We start from the raw sequence: 17,167 nt of genomic DNA on the forward strand, positions 1-17,167 counted from the left end.
TACAGAGTACCACTGATTTATACAACTTTTCCTAGGTCAGAAGTCTGGTGATTCATTGGCCCCATATCCAGTTTGATTGCAGGAAGAGGAACCGTTTGCGAGAACACTATTTCCCAAAGCACGAAACTGTTGTAGTGGGTTTCTTCTGGTGTAGCCAAACAAGAACGCTCTGTAGGAATAATAACCTGAAACATGTGTGGACTGTTTGGCGAATAAATTCTCTAAGTAACAACTGAAAAGAAATTGCAACAACTATTAAAGTGAAAAGCCTTACCCAGAATCAGAAATTATTTCATCACCAATGCTTACATGAAGAAATTTGAAGGCCATATAGACATTTCTAGACCTTCCGGCAGTAGAGATATGAACAGATAGGATATGTACAGAACTACCTGCCACTTTTTGTATTAGACAAGTGCCCATTCCCTACTAAGAAGTCCACAGGAAGCTTCTACTATTGCTTTCTTGTGCTTGTCTTAAAATACGGATATTAGCTCATTTAACTTCCTAAAGTTATCTGAACACATATCTTGGCTCATTCTGTATTTTTTTTTTAAATATATATTTATTTATTTATTTATTTATTTGGCTGTGCCGGGTCTTAGTTGTGGCACGCAGGATCTTTAGTTGTGGCTCGCGGGATCCAGTTCCCTGACCAGGGATCAAACCCAGGCCCCCTGCATTGGGAGCATGGAGTCTTCACCACTGGACCACCAGCGAAGTCCCTCATTCTGTATTTTTTAATGTTTGCAAATTTAAAAAAAAATAAAATTTAAATAGTGCAGGAAAAAAATGCCATAATCTTAACACACATGGAAAAGAAAGGGTTAGTGGCAGTCTGGGAATCCGTTGTCTTTGTTTACCGGGGACACTGAGGAAAAGAATGAAAGGTGACCAGGGCAGTATTCCCTGTGAGCTTGTCAGTGTCAGACCTCTTGGCAAACACTGAAACGGCACTTCCTTATGGTAGAGTCTATATCCTTCCACTTTTAGCAGAATGTAACTGGTCTACCTGGTATTGTTTATGAGTTTAGGGACATGGCTCCCCAGATGATGTTGCATAAGTGATGGAAATATCTGAGTATTAAAGAGGTGGTTCATGAAAGTAGTGGCTCCCTTCTGTATAGAGGATATGCTTCCACAATTTCACAAGCCTCGCTTAGAGACCTTGTATGTTAAACCTGGATCAGAGAGTGTCAAATGAAACAAAAAAGGATTCTACAAGTGTTAATGATCCAAAACCTGCTTTGCCCGTGTGGAATTATTAGTGAAGTTTGATACTCGGTAAGATTTCAGAGTGAATCTCATTTGATAATCCAGTGCATCTTATCTTCATGCTGATTTTATTTTAGTAGATATTCCTCACCTTTGTCCATAAACACAAATATGTCATCTTAGTGTTTCGTACCATAATGTTCACTTAGCTCTGTCATATTCTTTTTTAAATAAGAAAGACTCCACATTAAAGCACAAAGCATCCAACTTTAGAAGATAAAAGAAGAAATAGTAGAGATAGGTTTCTTTAAGAGTAAATTTCCCTTTCCTCTGAGTTCCGTTTTTATCTCCTTTTTGTTTGTTTTTCGTGTATTCGTCTTGTTAAAACTTAGGCTATTTGGTCGTCCTGAGCTAGCCAGTGCATCTGGACAGTGACACACTAAAATGTCACCTGACAGCTTTTGTTTTCTCATGGTGGACTTTAAAACAGAATCGTTTTCATCATAGTGAAAGCAGGACAGTTTTATTAAATATATGCATAAATGTAGTACACGTTTACACTAAACATTTTTATAAAATAAAAAGATTGAGACATTCCCACTTTCCAGAAACACCCTCAATTTCCAAGTCCTGACTGGCTTTTCTACCACAAGCACCCAAACCATCCTCAATTTATGAAATGACTCACAGGAGGGTATAATCACTTTGGGGCATCATGTAATGGTGTTTTTATCTTACTAACTCTTTCTGTGAAGTACGAACAAATCTCAGCTTTTTTTTCCATACTGCCAAAGGAGTACATGCATTGTCCTATGTAAGTGAAACAGTTTAATTTGCATAACCTTTTAAAATTTCGTCCCTTCTAAATTTTGGTGCCATTCAGCAAAGCTGTGTCCCCTTGTTCTAAAGTTCTCTACTGGGGAACAAAGTCTGTCAAAATCTGGCCTCGCTTTTTTTTTTTAATTGAAGTATAGTTGATTTACAATGCTGTGCCAGTCTCTGCTGTACAGCAAAGTGACTCAGTTATACACAGAGACATTCTTTTTTGAAAAATTCTTTCCCATTATGGTTTATCCCAGGAGATTGGATACAGTTCCCTGTGCTCTACAGTAGGACTTTGTTGTTTATCCATTCTAACTGTAATAGTCTGCATCTACCAACCCCAAACTCCCACTCCATCCCTCCCCTCCCCACCCTCCCCCTTGGCAACCAACAATCTGTTCTCTACGTCTGTGAGTCTGTTTCTGTTTTGTAGATAAGGTCATTTGTGTCATATTTTAGATTCCACATATAAATGATATCATATGATATTTGTCTTTCTCTTTCTGACTTACTTCACTTAGTATGATCATCTCTAGGTCCATGTTGCTGCAGATGGCATTATTTCATTCTTTTTTATGGTTGAGTGATGTTCCATCGTATATATGTACCACAGTGGCTGCACCAATTTACATTCCCACCAACAGTGTAGGAGGGTTCCCTTTTCTCCACACCCTCTCCAGCATTTGTTATTTGTAGGGCTTTTTGATGATGGCCATTGTGACTGGTGTGAGGTGATACCTCATTGTAGTTTTGATTTGCATTTCTCTAATAATTAGCAACATTGAGCATCTTTTCATGTGCCTGTTGACCATCTATATGTCTTCTTTGGAGAAATGTCTATTAAGGTCTTCTGCACGTTTTTTGATTGGGTTGTTCGGGGGTATTTTTGTTGAGTTGCATGTGCTGTTTGTATATTTTGGAGATTAAGCTCTTATTGGTCGCATCATTTGCAAATATTTTCTCCCATTCCGTAGGTTGTCTTTTTGGGTTTTTTGTTTGTTTGTTTGTTTGTTTTATGGTTTTCTTTGCTGTGCAAAACCTTGTAAGTTTGATTAGGTCCCATTTGTTTATTTTTGTTTTTATTTCTATTGGCCTCACTCTTTTTTCAGATTACCTTTGTTCCATCCTCTCCCTTGTCTCCACCTTGGCCGTGTTGAAACTGTCCCCAAGCTTTGTCACACCGTGCACCTTCATTAAGTTCCTTGACTCACCCCAAGAGAATGAAAAATTTACAATGCATTTGGTAAGTTTTTAACCCTTCAAGACCAGTCAATCCCTTCCTGCCTTCTCTGCCCACAATACTATGTAGTTCCATTCTCTCTCCCTTCCCCTGAGGAAGTAATACTTAACCATTTACATGTTTTCCTTTCTGAACTGAGAACCTCAAAGGTAGAGAAGGAGCCTACATCATCTTTCTGTTCCCACGGTCAGCGCAGCACAGTACCAGACTCTTAACAGAAGTGCAGTCAATGAATAAAGAGTGAGTGAATATATGGCAAGGAGGTTAGTGGACAAATGCCCAGCCTCCATATAGTGTAAGGAGAGAGGGGTCGTGATTCTTCTTGTACATGTAATATCTGCCCGGGCACTACTGTCTGCAGTGTCTGGAAACAAAACATTAAAAAAAAAAAAAAACTCCACAGTGACACAAACCATTGTTCAGAGACTGTTTTTATAAAGACAGAAATGAATTAGCTCCTTTATCAATTCTCAAAACATGCCATTTTATGCTAAAATATGATGCCATTTTAATGAGATAGTTGTCATACTTGAGGTAATTGTGTCTATCCACAGAATAAAATTGTTTCTATAATGGAAATCAAACAAAATACCACAAGATGTACGTGTTCACTCAGCCTGAACTTCCTGAAATACTTTTCTTGAGATATCATTGGTGTTTTACACTTTCTCTGTCCTCGCCGTATAATTATGCATTATACAGATGGAATATCAGTTACAGAAATCGTTTCTGAATGTTACAGGGAAATTATGTGCAAAGTTCTTTGAGTTGATTGTGAGCTGCTGTTAAACTTGTCTGGTTTTTTAATGTGTGGAAGGGCATGTTGAGTGGTGATAAAACTGTGCTTGTTTATGTGGAGTTCTGTGCTTGTCCCATCTTAGCAATGGAAACTGAATTGTTCTCCCCCTGCCCATCCTGTCTTTCACACACATCATTGCAAATGCACTGACCAGGGGGGCTGAGTCTCCAGTTATTTTTACGTACTCAGCACCCAATACACTGATAGTGTGTTGCATAGTATGTGCTCATTAATTTTTTAAAATGAATTAATGTAGTGAAGAGAAATGCAGGCTCTATAGATGAAGAAAACTCAAATATACCAACAGGTTGATAGTGATAAATTAAAAACAAAATAATTTCTTTTTTTTTCTTTTCACATTTCAGTATGTCTTCACATTTCTAAAGGTTAAAAAAAACCCTCTCAGGACCCTCGGCTCAAATCGTAGCCCAGTTGTGTTCTGGATATCACCTGTGAGCCTGTTAGAAAGGCAGATCCTCGGTCCTCTCTCCAGAGCTGCTGAATCTGAATTTCCAGCTTAACAAGATCCCCATGTGTTTCATATGCACATTTAAGTTTGAGAAGCACTACTCCAACACATTTTGTCTAAATATCTAACAAAATGTGTCTCCATTAAGAAAAGATGTACTTGATACTGCTAACACCACTTTCAGTTTTCTTACTGTAAATTCAAAATACTGAGAAATACTTGGTGGAAAGTGTCACTGCCTATTTTACTGGACCATGGAGAAGGTCACATTTCAGACAGCCTAGAAGGTGGTGAAGAAGCAGCCGTGTGGCTTTCTGGGGAAGAGCATTCTGAGAAGCAGGCATCGTCCATGCCTTGGAAGGGTGACTGGAGTGTCCAAGGGTCAGCTCAGGGCTTATATGGCCCCTTGCCATGGGTGGAATGAGCAAGAGGAGAAGAGTGGCGAGAAGTCATGGAAGGGGGTCCCGTAGGGCCTTGCAGCACTTTGTAAGGACACTGACGTTTACTGGCAGGAACATGGTGAACCACGGGAAGTTTGGGCCAGAGGCTGGCATCATCTGTTCTGTGGGTCTCTGCCTGCTGTGTTGGTGGTCATCTGTAGGGGGGAAAGTTTGGAAGGAGGAATCCAATTAGCCTGTGACTGCTGTCCCCCAGGAGGGCAATGGTGATGCTCTAGAGAGGGTGGGGAAGGAAGCAGATGCTTTGTGTCCTTGGAAGATGGATGCTATAGGGCTTCAGAAAGCAATGCATGGGTGGCTATGAAGAAAAGAAAGAGCTCACAGATAGTTCCTGAGTCTTGGTCTGAGTAGAGTTGACACAAACAAAGGTGGAGAAGAGTGCAAGGGAAGCAAAGACCTTTTCTTTTTCCTTTTTCCGTGTATGTGTGTGTTGGTGGGGGGGGCGGGATTATGGCGTGGGTGAAGTGACGAGGACATTAGCTTTTTTTTAAAATTAATTAACTTATTTATTTTTGGCTGCGTTGGGTCTTCACTGCTGCGTACGGGCTTTTCTCTAGTTGCGGCGAGTGGGGCTACTATTCGTTGCGCTGCACAGGCTTCTCACTGCGGTGGCTTCTCTTGTTGCGGAGCACAGGCTCTAGGCACGTGGGCTTCAGTAGTTGTGGCACGTGGGCTTCAGCAGCCGTGGCACGCAGGCTCTAGAGCGCAGGCTCAGTAGTTGTGGCGCACGGGCTTAGTTGCTCCGCGGCATGTGGGATCTTCCCAGACCAGGGCTAGAACCCGTGTCCCCTGCATTGGCAGGCGGATTCTTAACCACTGTGCCACCAGGGAAGTCCCGACATTAGCTTTTGACATGTTGAGATTAGGATGAGTAGTTTCTTCTTCCTCATGGCTGAATAAGCCATTTGTGACAACATGGATGAAACTTGAGGGCATTCTGCTAAGTGAAAGAAGTCAGACAGAGAAAGAAATGCTGTTATGTGGAATCTTAAAAGGCAGAACTCACAGAAACAGAGAATAGAATGGTGGTTGCTAGGGCTTTGGGGCATTGGGGAAATGGAGACATGATGGTCAAAGGGTACAAACTTCCTAGTTACTAAGATGAGTAGAAGTTCTGAGGTCTAACGTACAGTATGGTGACTGTTGTTACCAATTCTGTATTACGTACTTGGAAGCTGTTAAGAGGGCACATCTTAAGTGTTCTCACCATAAAAAGGAAATGGTAATTATGTGAGGTGATGGAGGTATTAACTAACCCTATTGTGGTCATCATTTCACTATATGTATGTGTATCAAATCATCACCCTGTACAACTTAAACTTACAGTATGTTATATGGCAATTATGTCTCGATAAAGCTGGAAAAAAAGATGGAGATGAGTATTAGGCATCCATGTAAAACTACTAATAGAGAGTTGAATGCATGAATCTAGCATTCAGGGGAGAGATACAACCTGAAGATAGAAGTATTATCGGCAGACAGGTAAGGTTTCAAGCCATCAGGCTAGCTGTGATCCTGGAGGGAGTACATGTAGATAGGAAATAATAAATATTCATAGACTAAGACTGGACCACAGCAACGTTTCAAGGTTGTGAAGGTAAGGAAAAGAGATGAAGGAGCCTGGGGAGAAACACCCAGTGAGGGAGGGAGGAAAGGAGCAGAGAGCAAGTGGCCAAGGTACGCACTTGAGGAAAGCTTTCCAAGGTAGGGAAAGTGATGCTTGTATCAAATGATGCTGGTAGGTCCATTCCACGGAGGACTGAGTTTGGCATTGCCTACAGCAGCATGGAGGTCACTGGTGACCTCAGAAACTCCAGTGTTGCTGGAGAGGTGTGAAGAAATCCTGGTTTAAGAGAAACATGGAAAAGAGAATTAATCGGAAGGTGACAAAATAAATCATTTTTTCCCGAGGTGCCTTAATGTCAAGGAGAGAGCTTTGGGGCAGTTCCTGAAAGAGAAGGTGGGCATAGAAAGAGATTTGTGTTTTCCCTTTTAGCGGGGTGCAGGGTTATGCTAGGGAGAGTCATAGCCCACTTCTGAATGGAGGGCTGTAGTTCAGCATGCACATGGATAACCACAGAAAGAGAGGGAGAATCGCGGGGGTGATATAGAAGTCCATTCTGGTGTGTTTTCAGTCCTGGGAGCATGGGTGGTCTGAGGTCATGAGAGGGGACGGTGGGTGCTGTGGGCTTGAAGGCTGGTAAGTGGGTAGCCTGGAAGGCAGAGCTTGAGGAGTCTCTCTACTGATGGCGCGGATTTTCCCCCCGACGTAGGAAGGTCATGAACTGAGACCAAGGATGGGGAGAAGGGATTGGACTACTGGAGCCTGGAGGAGAGAGGAGAAGGTGGGATCCTCAAGATCCCTGGAGGAGAGAGGAGAAGGTGGGATCCTCTAGATCCCTGGAGGAGAGAGGAGAAGGTGGGATCCTCTAGATCCCTGGAGGAGAGAGGAGAAGGTGGGATCCTCTAGATCCCTGGAGGAGAGAGGAGAAGGTGGGATCCTCTAGATCCCTGGAGGAGAGAGGAGAAGGTGGGATCCTCTAGATCCCTGGAGGAGAGAGGAGAAGGTGGGATCCTCTAGATCCCTGCCAGTCAGAGTGTGGTCTGCACACCAGCAGCATCAGTATGACCCGGGGGTTATGTATGTATCACCAGCCTCTCCTGCACTGAACAAACCAGAATCTGCACTTTATCAAGATGTCTAGGTGACTTCTAAGTTCTCAGATTTGCACTCCATTTGTAGCTGTTCTACATTTTAGTTTTCTGAAAAAGATGTAAAAGGAAGTTTTTAAGAGTTGAATGTACTGCTTTGAACTATGCTTCTTTTCACTATAGTCATCAGATTTTCCCATCAGAGTTAAGCAAACATCTGATAATATAATGGATTCCCCATCCTGTGTGTGTGTGTGTGTGTGTGTGTGTGTGTGTGTGTGTGTGTGTGTACATGTATGCATGGGATTGATTTTATTGTTTGAGCTGAATAAACTCAAAAACTCATCAGTAAATCTATGTGACCCCAGAGCCTTGACTATCATTTCTTTTCTTTTTTTGTTTGTGACTTTATTTCCTTTTTTTTTTTTCTTTTTTTACTGTTATTGCTTTATACAGATTTCCAGCTTCTTCTAAAATTCTTGATTTAATTTTGGCCATTTATATTTTTCAAGGATATTGTCCCTTCTCTAAAATTTTCCAGTTTATCTGTAGGGATTTGTACATGGTAGTGCCTTAAAAATCTTTCATCTCTTCTCCGTGTCTGCCATATTCAGTTCCTCATGCCTAATTGTATTGATTTCTTTTTCTGCTTTTTTTCATGCCTTTTCATTAAATTTTACAAAGTTGTCTATTTTTTTAAAAAGTATTTTTTCTTTTTTTAACATTATTTATTTATTTACTTATTGAATTTTATTTTTGGCTGCGCCATGTGTTGTGGCACGCGGGGATCTTCATTGAAGCACGCGGGATCTTTCATTGCAGAGCGTGGGCTGTTCTCTACAGCACGCGGGCATCTCTTTAGTTGTGGCACGCGGGTTTTTTCTCTCTAGTTGTGGTGCCCGGATTTAGGGCGCATGGACTCTCTAGTTGTGGCGCGTGAGCACCAGGGCATGTGAGTTCTGTACTTTGTAGCACGCAGGCTCTCTCATTGAGGCGCGTGAGCTCAGTAGTTGTGGTGCACGGGCTTAGTTGCCCCCCGCGGTATGTGGGATCTTAGTTCCCTGAACAGGGATCAAACCCACGTCCCCTGCATTGGAAGGCGGATTCTTTACCACTGGACCACCAGGGAAGGCCCGAGTTTTGTCTATTTTACTGATTGATTCAAAGAATAATTTCCTGGGCTTATTTATAATCATTCAGTTTTCTTCTTCTATTTTATGAAATTTAAAAAATTATTTATAACATCTGTCTAGTAGACAAATTAGACAAATTTTTTTTTCAGTTCAAATCATTTATTTATAGATATATTTTTTTCCTAACACAAAACTGACCACTTACTTAAGTCTTAAGTATTCATTTCTGTGTTTTAAACTTTTAGACACATTCATTTGTGATTTAGATTTGGAGCAAATTTAACTATGTTGTTATCTACTTAGTCAACAGTGTGGTCTGGTTAATATACCAGAGCCATTCTCTGTGAAATGTCAAAGCAGGGCTGTGGTTTCAAGAAGCTTACAGTTTTATTTTACTTAAATAGAGGTGTAGCATACTTGCTAATATTATTTGTATGGATACCTTATTCCTTTTTTATTTAGTAAAATTAGACTGTACATGTAGGAACAAGGAGGGACAAGCAGTTATTAGAGAGTACCTGTGTGACATTTGATAGCTCTCTGCAACGATGTTTTCCTGTGTGTTTATGTGCAGACGCCATCCACCTACATGTATTTAAATTAGCCTCATAGTATATATGTACTGTCTTAATCACCTGCTCTGTTTGCTTCTTCTCAGTTCAATAGTGGAGAAAGTGATGGGGTTAGGGAGCCTGGAATTCAAATTCTCAGCCTGTCCCTGTGCTTTGTAACAAGAAGCACATTTCTTATCCACTCTGAAAGGCTCCCCCCTCCCCAAGTATTTTCTGTGGAAGACAGAGATAGTCACACCTACCCCACAGGGATGATGTGGAGATCGTGGTGTTGAGCAGTTTCTACCTTAGGAAATAGGCATCGGTGTCAATGGTTGTTTTACAAGCATCGCCTGTTATACCTTAGCTTGCTTCGATCCTTATTATTATAAACAAATTATTTCTAAATCCCTCCATAGGCACTTTGAGTATTTATCTGACAATCTTTGCATTTTCTAGAAGTCCAGTTGGTCAATAAAAGGCCTGAAAGGGTTTTAAATTGATAACCCTTCTGAAAATTCAATAGTTGATATGATAAAGAATACTTGACATTATAATACCACATTTTCATAGGTGAAACAAATCTTGTCGTTTCAATATGAGCTCATTTGAATGCCGGGGGTTTAAACATCTATTCTTCAAGAATATTGAGTAAGAATATACCCATGAAAAGTGAGTCCATGTAGCTCTCTCCAACCCAGATTCTTTGAAAGAATTAGGCCCGAAAGTAATGATTTTTCTTCTGTGCATCTACATTACTACTAGTTTTAAGAAAATAGTCACTAAAATCATGTTTTTACTATTTTCTGGTGCACGTAAACTACCTGGTTGAGAAAAAATAGGAAAATTTGATTCAAATTCATTTAATATATTTAAGATGAATTTTCTTTAAAAATGATTTTGGAAAATTTGGTGAATTGAATATATTCAGAGGCGGTAAATTGCCTTAGAAGAACTAACTGGTTTTCAATAATTTGGCATTAGATGAATTAAATTGTGAAAAATTGGTTATTTAATAAATAGATTTGGAGCCACACAGTTTCATATACAGTAATTAATTAAATCTTATTAATTATTCACATTTTTCTTGTTTATTTTTGCCTTTTAATCTGTCACGAGCAGAAAATGTTACATCTTCCAATGTCATGTTTCTGTTAATTTGCAAATTATTCTTTTTTAGATTTACATTTCCCAGAACTCATTAGTTCCCACGTTTATCTATATTTAGTTCACTGTGCATTTTCTGTTTTGTTCACGTTTCCTTTTTGTAACTAATTAAGCTGAAAGAATAGTGAATATATTTTTGATTTTCTGTATGTTTGCTTATGAGTATTAACTTGCCCCTAACTTCACCTTTGACCAAATCCCATGTGCATCAATATGTAGCCATTTCTGATCAAAGACATCACCAATTCCCACTGTCCTGCTTGCCCATCGTGTTCCAGTCAGTCACATCATGCTGCTAAAGGAGATGAGTGAATGAGTGCAATTGATATTTTGCTTTCCTCTTTAACCCAACCTCCAAATTATTCATTCAAAACTATTTATTTATTGATGCTTTCTTTTTTTTTAATATTTTTTATTTACGTATTTGGCTGTGCCAGGTCTTAGTTGCGGCATGCGGGATTTTTGTTGCCTCGTGCAGGATCTTTAGTTGCAGCACGTGGGATCTTTTAGTTGCAGCATGTGGGATCTAGTTCTCTCACTAGGGATCGAACCCAGGCCCCCTGCATTGGGAGCGTGGAGTCTTAACCACTGGACCACCAGGGAAGTCCCTTGATGCAGTCTTGAAGAAAACAAAGACTGGGGAAACAGCCAATATATACGTAAGCAACTGAATTAAAAGATACTTCATGATCAAGACAGTGTGGTATTGGCAAAAGAACAGGCAAATGTATGAAACAGAACAGAGAGCTGAGAAATAGACCTTCACAAATATAGTCAACTGATCTTTGAAAAAGGAGTAAAGGAACCAACCACAATGGGACAAAGATAGTCTTTCAGCAAAAAGATGGTGCTGGAACAACTAATTGGACATCCACATGTAAAAAAATGAATCTAGACACAGACCTTACACCCTTTAAAAAATCAGCTCAAATGTGTCATAAACCTAAATGCAAATGCAAAACCAGGGGAAAATCTAAATGACTTGGAATTTGGTGATAGCATTTTAAAGACAACACCAGTCCATGAAAGAAATAATTGATAAGCTGGACTTCATTAAAATTAAAAACTTCTGCTCTTCAAAAGACTCTGTCAAGAGAATGAGAAGATAAGCCACAAGCTGGAAGAAAATATTTGCAAAAGATATTTGGTAAAGGACAGTTGTCAAAAATATACAAAGAACTTTTAAAACTCAGCAATAAGAAAACAAACAGCCTGATTTAAAAATGGGCAAAATATCTGAACAGACATCTCACCAAAGAGTATATACACATGGCAGATCATCATATGTCATCAGGGAATTGCAAATTAAAACAATGAGACGCCACTGCACAACTCTTAGAATGGGGAAAATCCAAAACCACGATAACAGCAAATGCTGGTGAGGATATAGAGCAACAGGAACTGTCATTCATTGCTAGTGGGGATGAAAAGCAGTACAGACACTTTGGAAGACATTTGGATTGTTTCTTATAGAACTACTCTTACCATATGAACCAGCAACTGTGCTCCTCAGTATTTACCCAAAGGAGCTGAAAACTTATGTCCATACAAAAAAACTGCAAATGGATGCTTGCAGCAGCTTTATTCACAATTGCCAAAACTTGGAAGCAACTAAGATGTCCTTCAGTAGTTGAACGGGGGAAATAAACTGTGGTCCGTTCAGACAGTGGGATATTATTCAGCCATAAAAAGAAGGGAACTATCAAGCCAAGAAAAGACATGGAGGAACCTTAAATGCATATCACTAAGTGAAAGAAACCAATCTGAATAGGTTACATGGTGTATGATTCCAACTCTGTGACATTCTGAAAAAGGCAAAAACTATGGAGAGATTTTTAAAAACTATGGAGTCTATTTTAAAAAGGCATTTCAGGTAAGTGTTTTGAAGAAAATGCCTGAAGCTAATATGATAGGACGTAGGTAGAGGGAACAAATTTTGATCGGTTATACCTCTAAGGGTATTTAAATTCCTCTGTTTTTGGGTGAAAAGAGGCTGTCTAATATCCCAGGGTCTGCTGCTGCTGTTGTGGTAACGGTAGTATTGTTATTACCATATTGTTATCAAACTGTGTGTGAGTGTGTGTTCAGGTCAAAGAATATTTTCAGAATTATTCCTTTTTAAAAAAATTAGTATAATATTCCTTATCACTTAACATAAAGATCCTTTTGGTGACTCAATGTGCATACACTTGCAAAACCAGAAATAGCATTCTCTGCTTCTAGGACTCACAATTTAATTTGTAACTATTAACAGACATCACAGTATACATATTCTCTACATTTTCATTTACTTCTGTTGACTTGTTCTGTCAAACGCTGGGAAATGCAAACTGTACCTTTGCATTTCAAAATACATTTTGTTAAGTACATTTCAAATATATTTGGATGCTTTGTCATTCACCCCATAAATATTCATGACTATAATACCGCCATTGATATTTTGTCTTAATTGATGAGTGGTTTTGAATTTTGTCCTTGAGATATTTTAGTATCAAATGTTTGAGCAAATCAAGCTTTCATCCATCTAAGAGTCCTGGTTTTTTAAACCTTCTTTTTGTGCAGATGAATTTGGTGAAGACTTGGAACATTCATTTTTTATGAATTTCAAAAAAGATTTCACAAAAGATAAAACTAGATAGAATTACTTAAAATCAATCTCAGATTATTAAAATAGAGAAAAATGAAAGAGAAAAATACTCATGAATAACCTGAGCTCACATTTTTTTTAAAAAAGAGAACGAATAAGTAAAAACACTGATGTACACATTTTTTGGTTAAGATATTGATACTTTTTATTCACAATGCTTTCAAGTGTCTGATGAGATCATAGTTTCCATTTTACTATCTGATATAATTCCACCTTAGAGATTGTTATAGCATGACACGATTCGTTTTATTGCATTTATGTATTATTTCACTTGGCAAATTGGTAAATGTTAGTGTTTGCACTCTTAGAGGTTTAAAAATAAATGCGTGCAATGTTTTCAAGTGTACAATGTGCAAAAGGCACACAGAAATCATTTAACAACCATTATCATATTGGAAATATAGATCAAAATGATATATACATGTGCAGATGACAAGAGCATAGTTTTAAAACCGTGAATATCATGTGGTTTTAGGAGTAAAATAAACATTTTATTCCTTAAACATCAACCACATAAACTCTGTACATTTCAGTTTCAAATATGTGAAATCTAAGGAATTAGATGGTTGCTACTGTAGGCAAAAATAATGGCCTTTCCGACAAAGAAGTCCACGTCCCAATTCCCAGAACCTGTGAATATGTTCCCTTGGACAGCAGAGGGGAATTAAAGTTGCAGATGGCAGGAAGGCTGTTAATGAGAAGACCTTAAATAGGGGGAAGAGTGGATTATGCAGGTGGGCCAACGGCATCGTAAAAGTCCCTCCATGTGGAAGTGGGCGGCGGAGTCAGTGTTAGAGGTGACACCAGCGATTCATGGGGTCTTTGCTGGCATGCTGAAGATGGAAGAAGCCCCAAACCAAAACATGTGATCCACCTGTATAAGCTGGAAAAGGCAAGAAACGTGTCCTCGTATACGGCCTCCAGAAAGGACCTCAGCTTTGCTGGCCTATGAATTGTCAGCCCTGAGAAGCCCAAGACAGACCCTGAACTCCAGAACTGTGAGAGCCTCTGTAAGTGTCTATCGTTTCTCTTGTTTATCCATTTGCACTTAGTAGGTTCACTTGCTTACAATTTAAATATCTGCCTAAAAGCCAGCAGACCTTTTGGATGTCAAGAGTTGATCAACTTCTGTCCTCACAGCCACAGAGTAATGGTTAAGTCAAGAAATGGCTCCTGGAGGGAGGGGTCACCATTTGTACAAAACAGCTCTATTGGAACTTCTTTTACACCCTCCATGCTGAGTTCAAACGGTCCATTTTTTAAAAGGTGACATGATTCCAGTTTTGCAAGCTCAAGGTTTGAGAGTTTCACTGGAAACGTTCTCTGCTCTGCTAATTGTTGTCACCGCTTGCTCACATCTGTGCTACAGTTAGATTGAAATACAAGGGTAAGAGCTTAATTATTTTGCTTTCTATGTTATGATTTTCTTTTAGTTCGTAGTAGTAATGAAATGAAGCACACTTCTCGAGTTAGCAGAAAGTCTCCTAGATAATGACTTCCTTTGGGCATCATTGAATTTTCTCATTTATCAATGATTTCATTTTATGTGGGGTTTAGTAAAGCACCCCCTTCTCTGTGCGTTTGTCTATGTATCTCCAGTATTCTTGTTTTAAAATGTTAGTTCCTGTCAAAACTATTTATATAATTTTAAAATATTATAAAGCCCCATGTTTATTTCCTGTTAGCATGCTATCGTGGCTATATTATGAAATATCATTATTTAGATCTGAAATTTTGACAACTGACCACAACTCTATTGATTTGCTCCTTCACATTATAGGAAAAGATATTATTGGTTGCAATGATGCTGAGCTTTGAAACAGTGCTCTCTTGAGCAAATACGAGTCCTGGCTTTGCCTCTGTTTTAGCATCTGGTATTGGTTACAATGCAGTTTGGTACAACGACCCAGGGCTCCAGAAGGAAAGCAAACGTCAAGGAGGTTATGCAGGGACATTTTCCTCAGTATGTATTGCTCATACCCACCTAGATGTCACGGAAGGAGATTCACAGGTAACATGGAATCTCCTCTTGTGAAATTTAAGAATTTTTTTAGGGGGGGGGAATGTACTTTTAGTTTCTCTGACTTTGGTAAGAAACTTTGCACGTAAGAAAAAGAAGAAACTTACACCGAGTGAGTGGAACTATTTTACGGGCAGATCTATCTTCCTCCTGAAGTAAAGTTTGAACATGGCTCCTTCTTTTATATGTATGTAAGGATGCTTTCTCCCTATGACAAGTCCTCCTACCTTTTGTCTTTGCATATATCTTTTAAAAACAAAGGCTTCAGAGTTTTGAAAGCTCACAAAAACCTCTTTTGTTACAAATCTTAAACTTAAAGGAATTTTAAACCTATTTTGGGGTTCAATTCTTCTCCCATCCTCCTTATGTCAAGGTGACTTCAAGAGTGAGGTCTGTGTAGGTAATTAATTTCTGCAATAGAGAAAAAGTTGATTGGCATTTTGGTCCCCAAATGTCCAGATGGCATTTTTGATTGAAAAATCGACAAAGGCACTGATAGGTATTTTAGGATGAAAGGAAAAGGAAGCCATGTCTGCCCTGGTTGATGCCCCCTTTGAAGGGGAGCCTGCATTTATTATTTTTACAAGAAAGGAAATAAGTTTGTTGGGCCGCCATCCTTCCCCATGTTTGTCATCCTCATGACAAGTTCAAAGTAAGTCCTATATTCATTTGACAGATGAATACATTTTGGTTCAGGAGATTAAGTGATTTACAAGCTAAGAGAGGATTAGAATTTGGGTTTGTCTTTCTGTAAAGTCCGGGCTTTTGTGTCTGTCTTCTCTCTTATTTTCTGTCAGAGAATAAATATGATTAACTGGGCAACTCACTTCATTGTACGGTTTGCAGGGATTCACAGACCAACCATTTAAAGCTCCCTCTTCCTCTAGGAAAACTAGAGAGGATGGAGTTAAACAGATAAAAATAGCACAGCCATTTTAGAAATCTAGATTTAAAACAGGAATACGTGCACAAGGGAAGATGATGTTTGATTATGATACATAATGGATTCCTGAAACGCTTAAATGTAATTAAAGATATAAAAAGGATAGAGGGAAACGTACAACCATTATGAATGTACAGCACCGTATGAGTTGATTTTTTGAGACACAGCACTAGCTACAGCCTCTTGTCCGTTAAAAAGAAAAATCAAAAGAGAGAAGGCAGCTCAGGAGGACAAAGACAACGTAAACGTGGAGCTGGGTGCAGGCGGTGTTGGTGGGGAAAGGGAAGGAGTGAGGGAAGTAAATATAGTGGAGGGAGCCTTAAAGGAGACCCCCTGAATGACAGAAACACTCTCTGGGGTGCTCGGTAAGTTTCACGACTTCAATGGCAATCTAATACAAATGAATACAAGTCAATGGCAGTCTATATCCTGGATATTTAGTGTATTTAATTCTATTTTGCAGGGAGTCATGAGTCCAGAATGTATGTTTGGCGGTACCTTCAAGAAAGCAACGTTTCTCTTGATGCACCTGCTGATAATTTGCGCATCTGACTACACAAATGCGCCTGCAACTGATAGGAGGGTCCAGTTATGCTGGATTAAAGATTCCAACGTAGTAGAGAGGCTGGAACCTTCCCAGAGTTTCTCCCGCTTTCAGAAGTCACAAATTCAGATTGACAAGAGCATTTCTAAGAACTAGAGTCTTGGCATTTTCTAGCTTCAGGTAAATGATGGTGGTGGTCATTACTGTGAGATTTTGAAAGTCACATCTCTTGCTCCAGAACGCACTTCATGAAAGGACATTGGACTATTATATACGGTAAGGAAAAAAAGAAAAAATCTTAAAGGTATACTCCTTTTCTTTCGAGAAAAAAAAAATTGCAATTTTTAATCTTAAAAAACACTACTGGAATTCCGAAGCAGTGACAAGGTCTTTTATGTGTCTATCAGTGAGAGCAAATAAGCATAAAAGGAAGTTATACGTGCATTACAACTCTAGCGTGAGAGCAGGGTTTCTTAATTTCAGCACTGCCGACACATGTGTCTGGAC

General features: G+C 39.2%; 1 protein-coding gene across 8 annotated transcripts in view; it reads right to left on the minus strand.

Moving 5' to 3' along the window:
- Window positions 1-17,167, minus strand: part of PNPLA4 (patatin like phospholipase domain containing 4) — a 128,666-nt gene that overhangs the window by 44,254 nt on the left and 67,245 nt on the right. For 2 of the 8 annotated variants that reach the window (XM_068532445.1, XM_068532439.1), the window contains one exon: window positions 13,583-14,036. The exons of 3 other annotated variants lie outside the window; for them this stretch is intronic. In XM_068532445.1, the coding sequence (XP_068388546.1) occupies window positions 13,965-14,036 (72 nt within the window). In that variant the 3' untranslated portion in view covers window positions 13,583-13,964. Of the gene's footprint in view, window positions 1-5,484; window positions 5,944-6,688; window positions 6,847-13,582; window positions 14,037-17,167 lie in introns of those variants that run through there. 3 more of the 8 variants (XR_011072197.1, XR_011072198.1, XM_068532446.1) reach the window with 3 other exon arrangements.

Source organism: Eschrichtius robustus, chromosome X, assembly GCF_028021215.1.
Source record: "Eschrichtius robustus isolate mEscRob2 chromosome X, mEscRob2.pri, whole genome shotgun sequence".
In the NCBI taxonomy this organism is placed as follows: Eukaryota; Metazoa; Chordata; class Mammalia; order Artiodactyla; family Eschrichtiidae; genus Eschrichtius; species Eschrichtius robustus.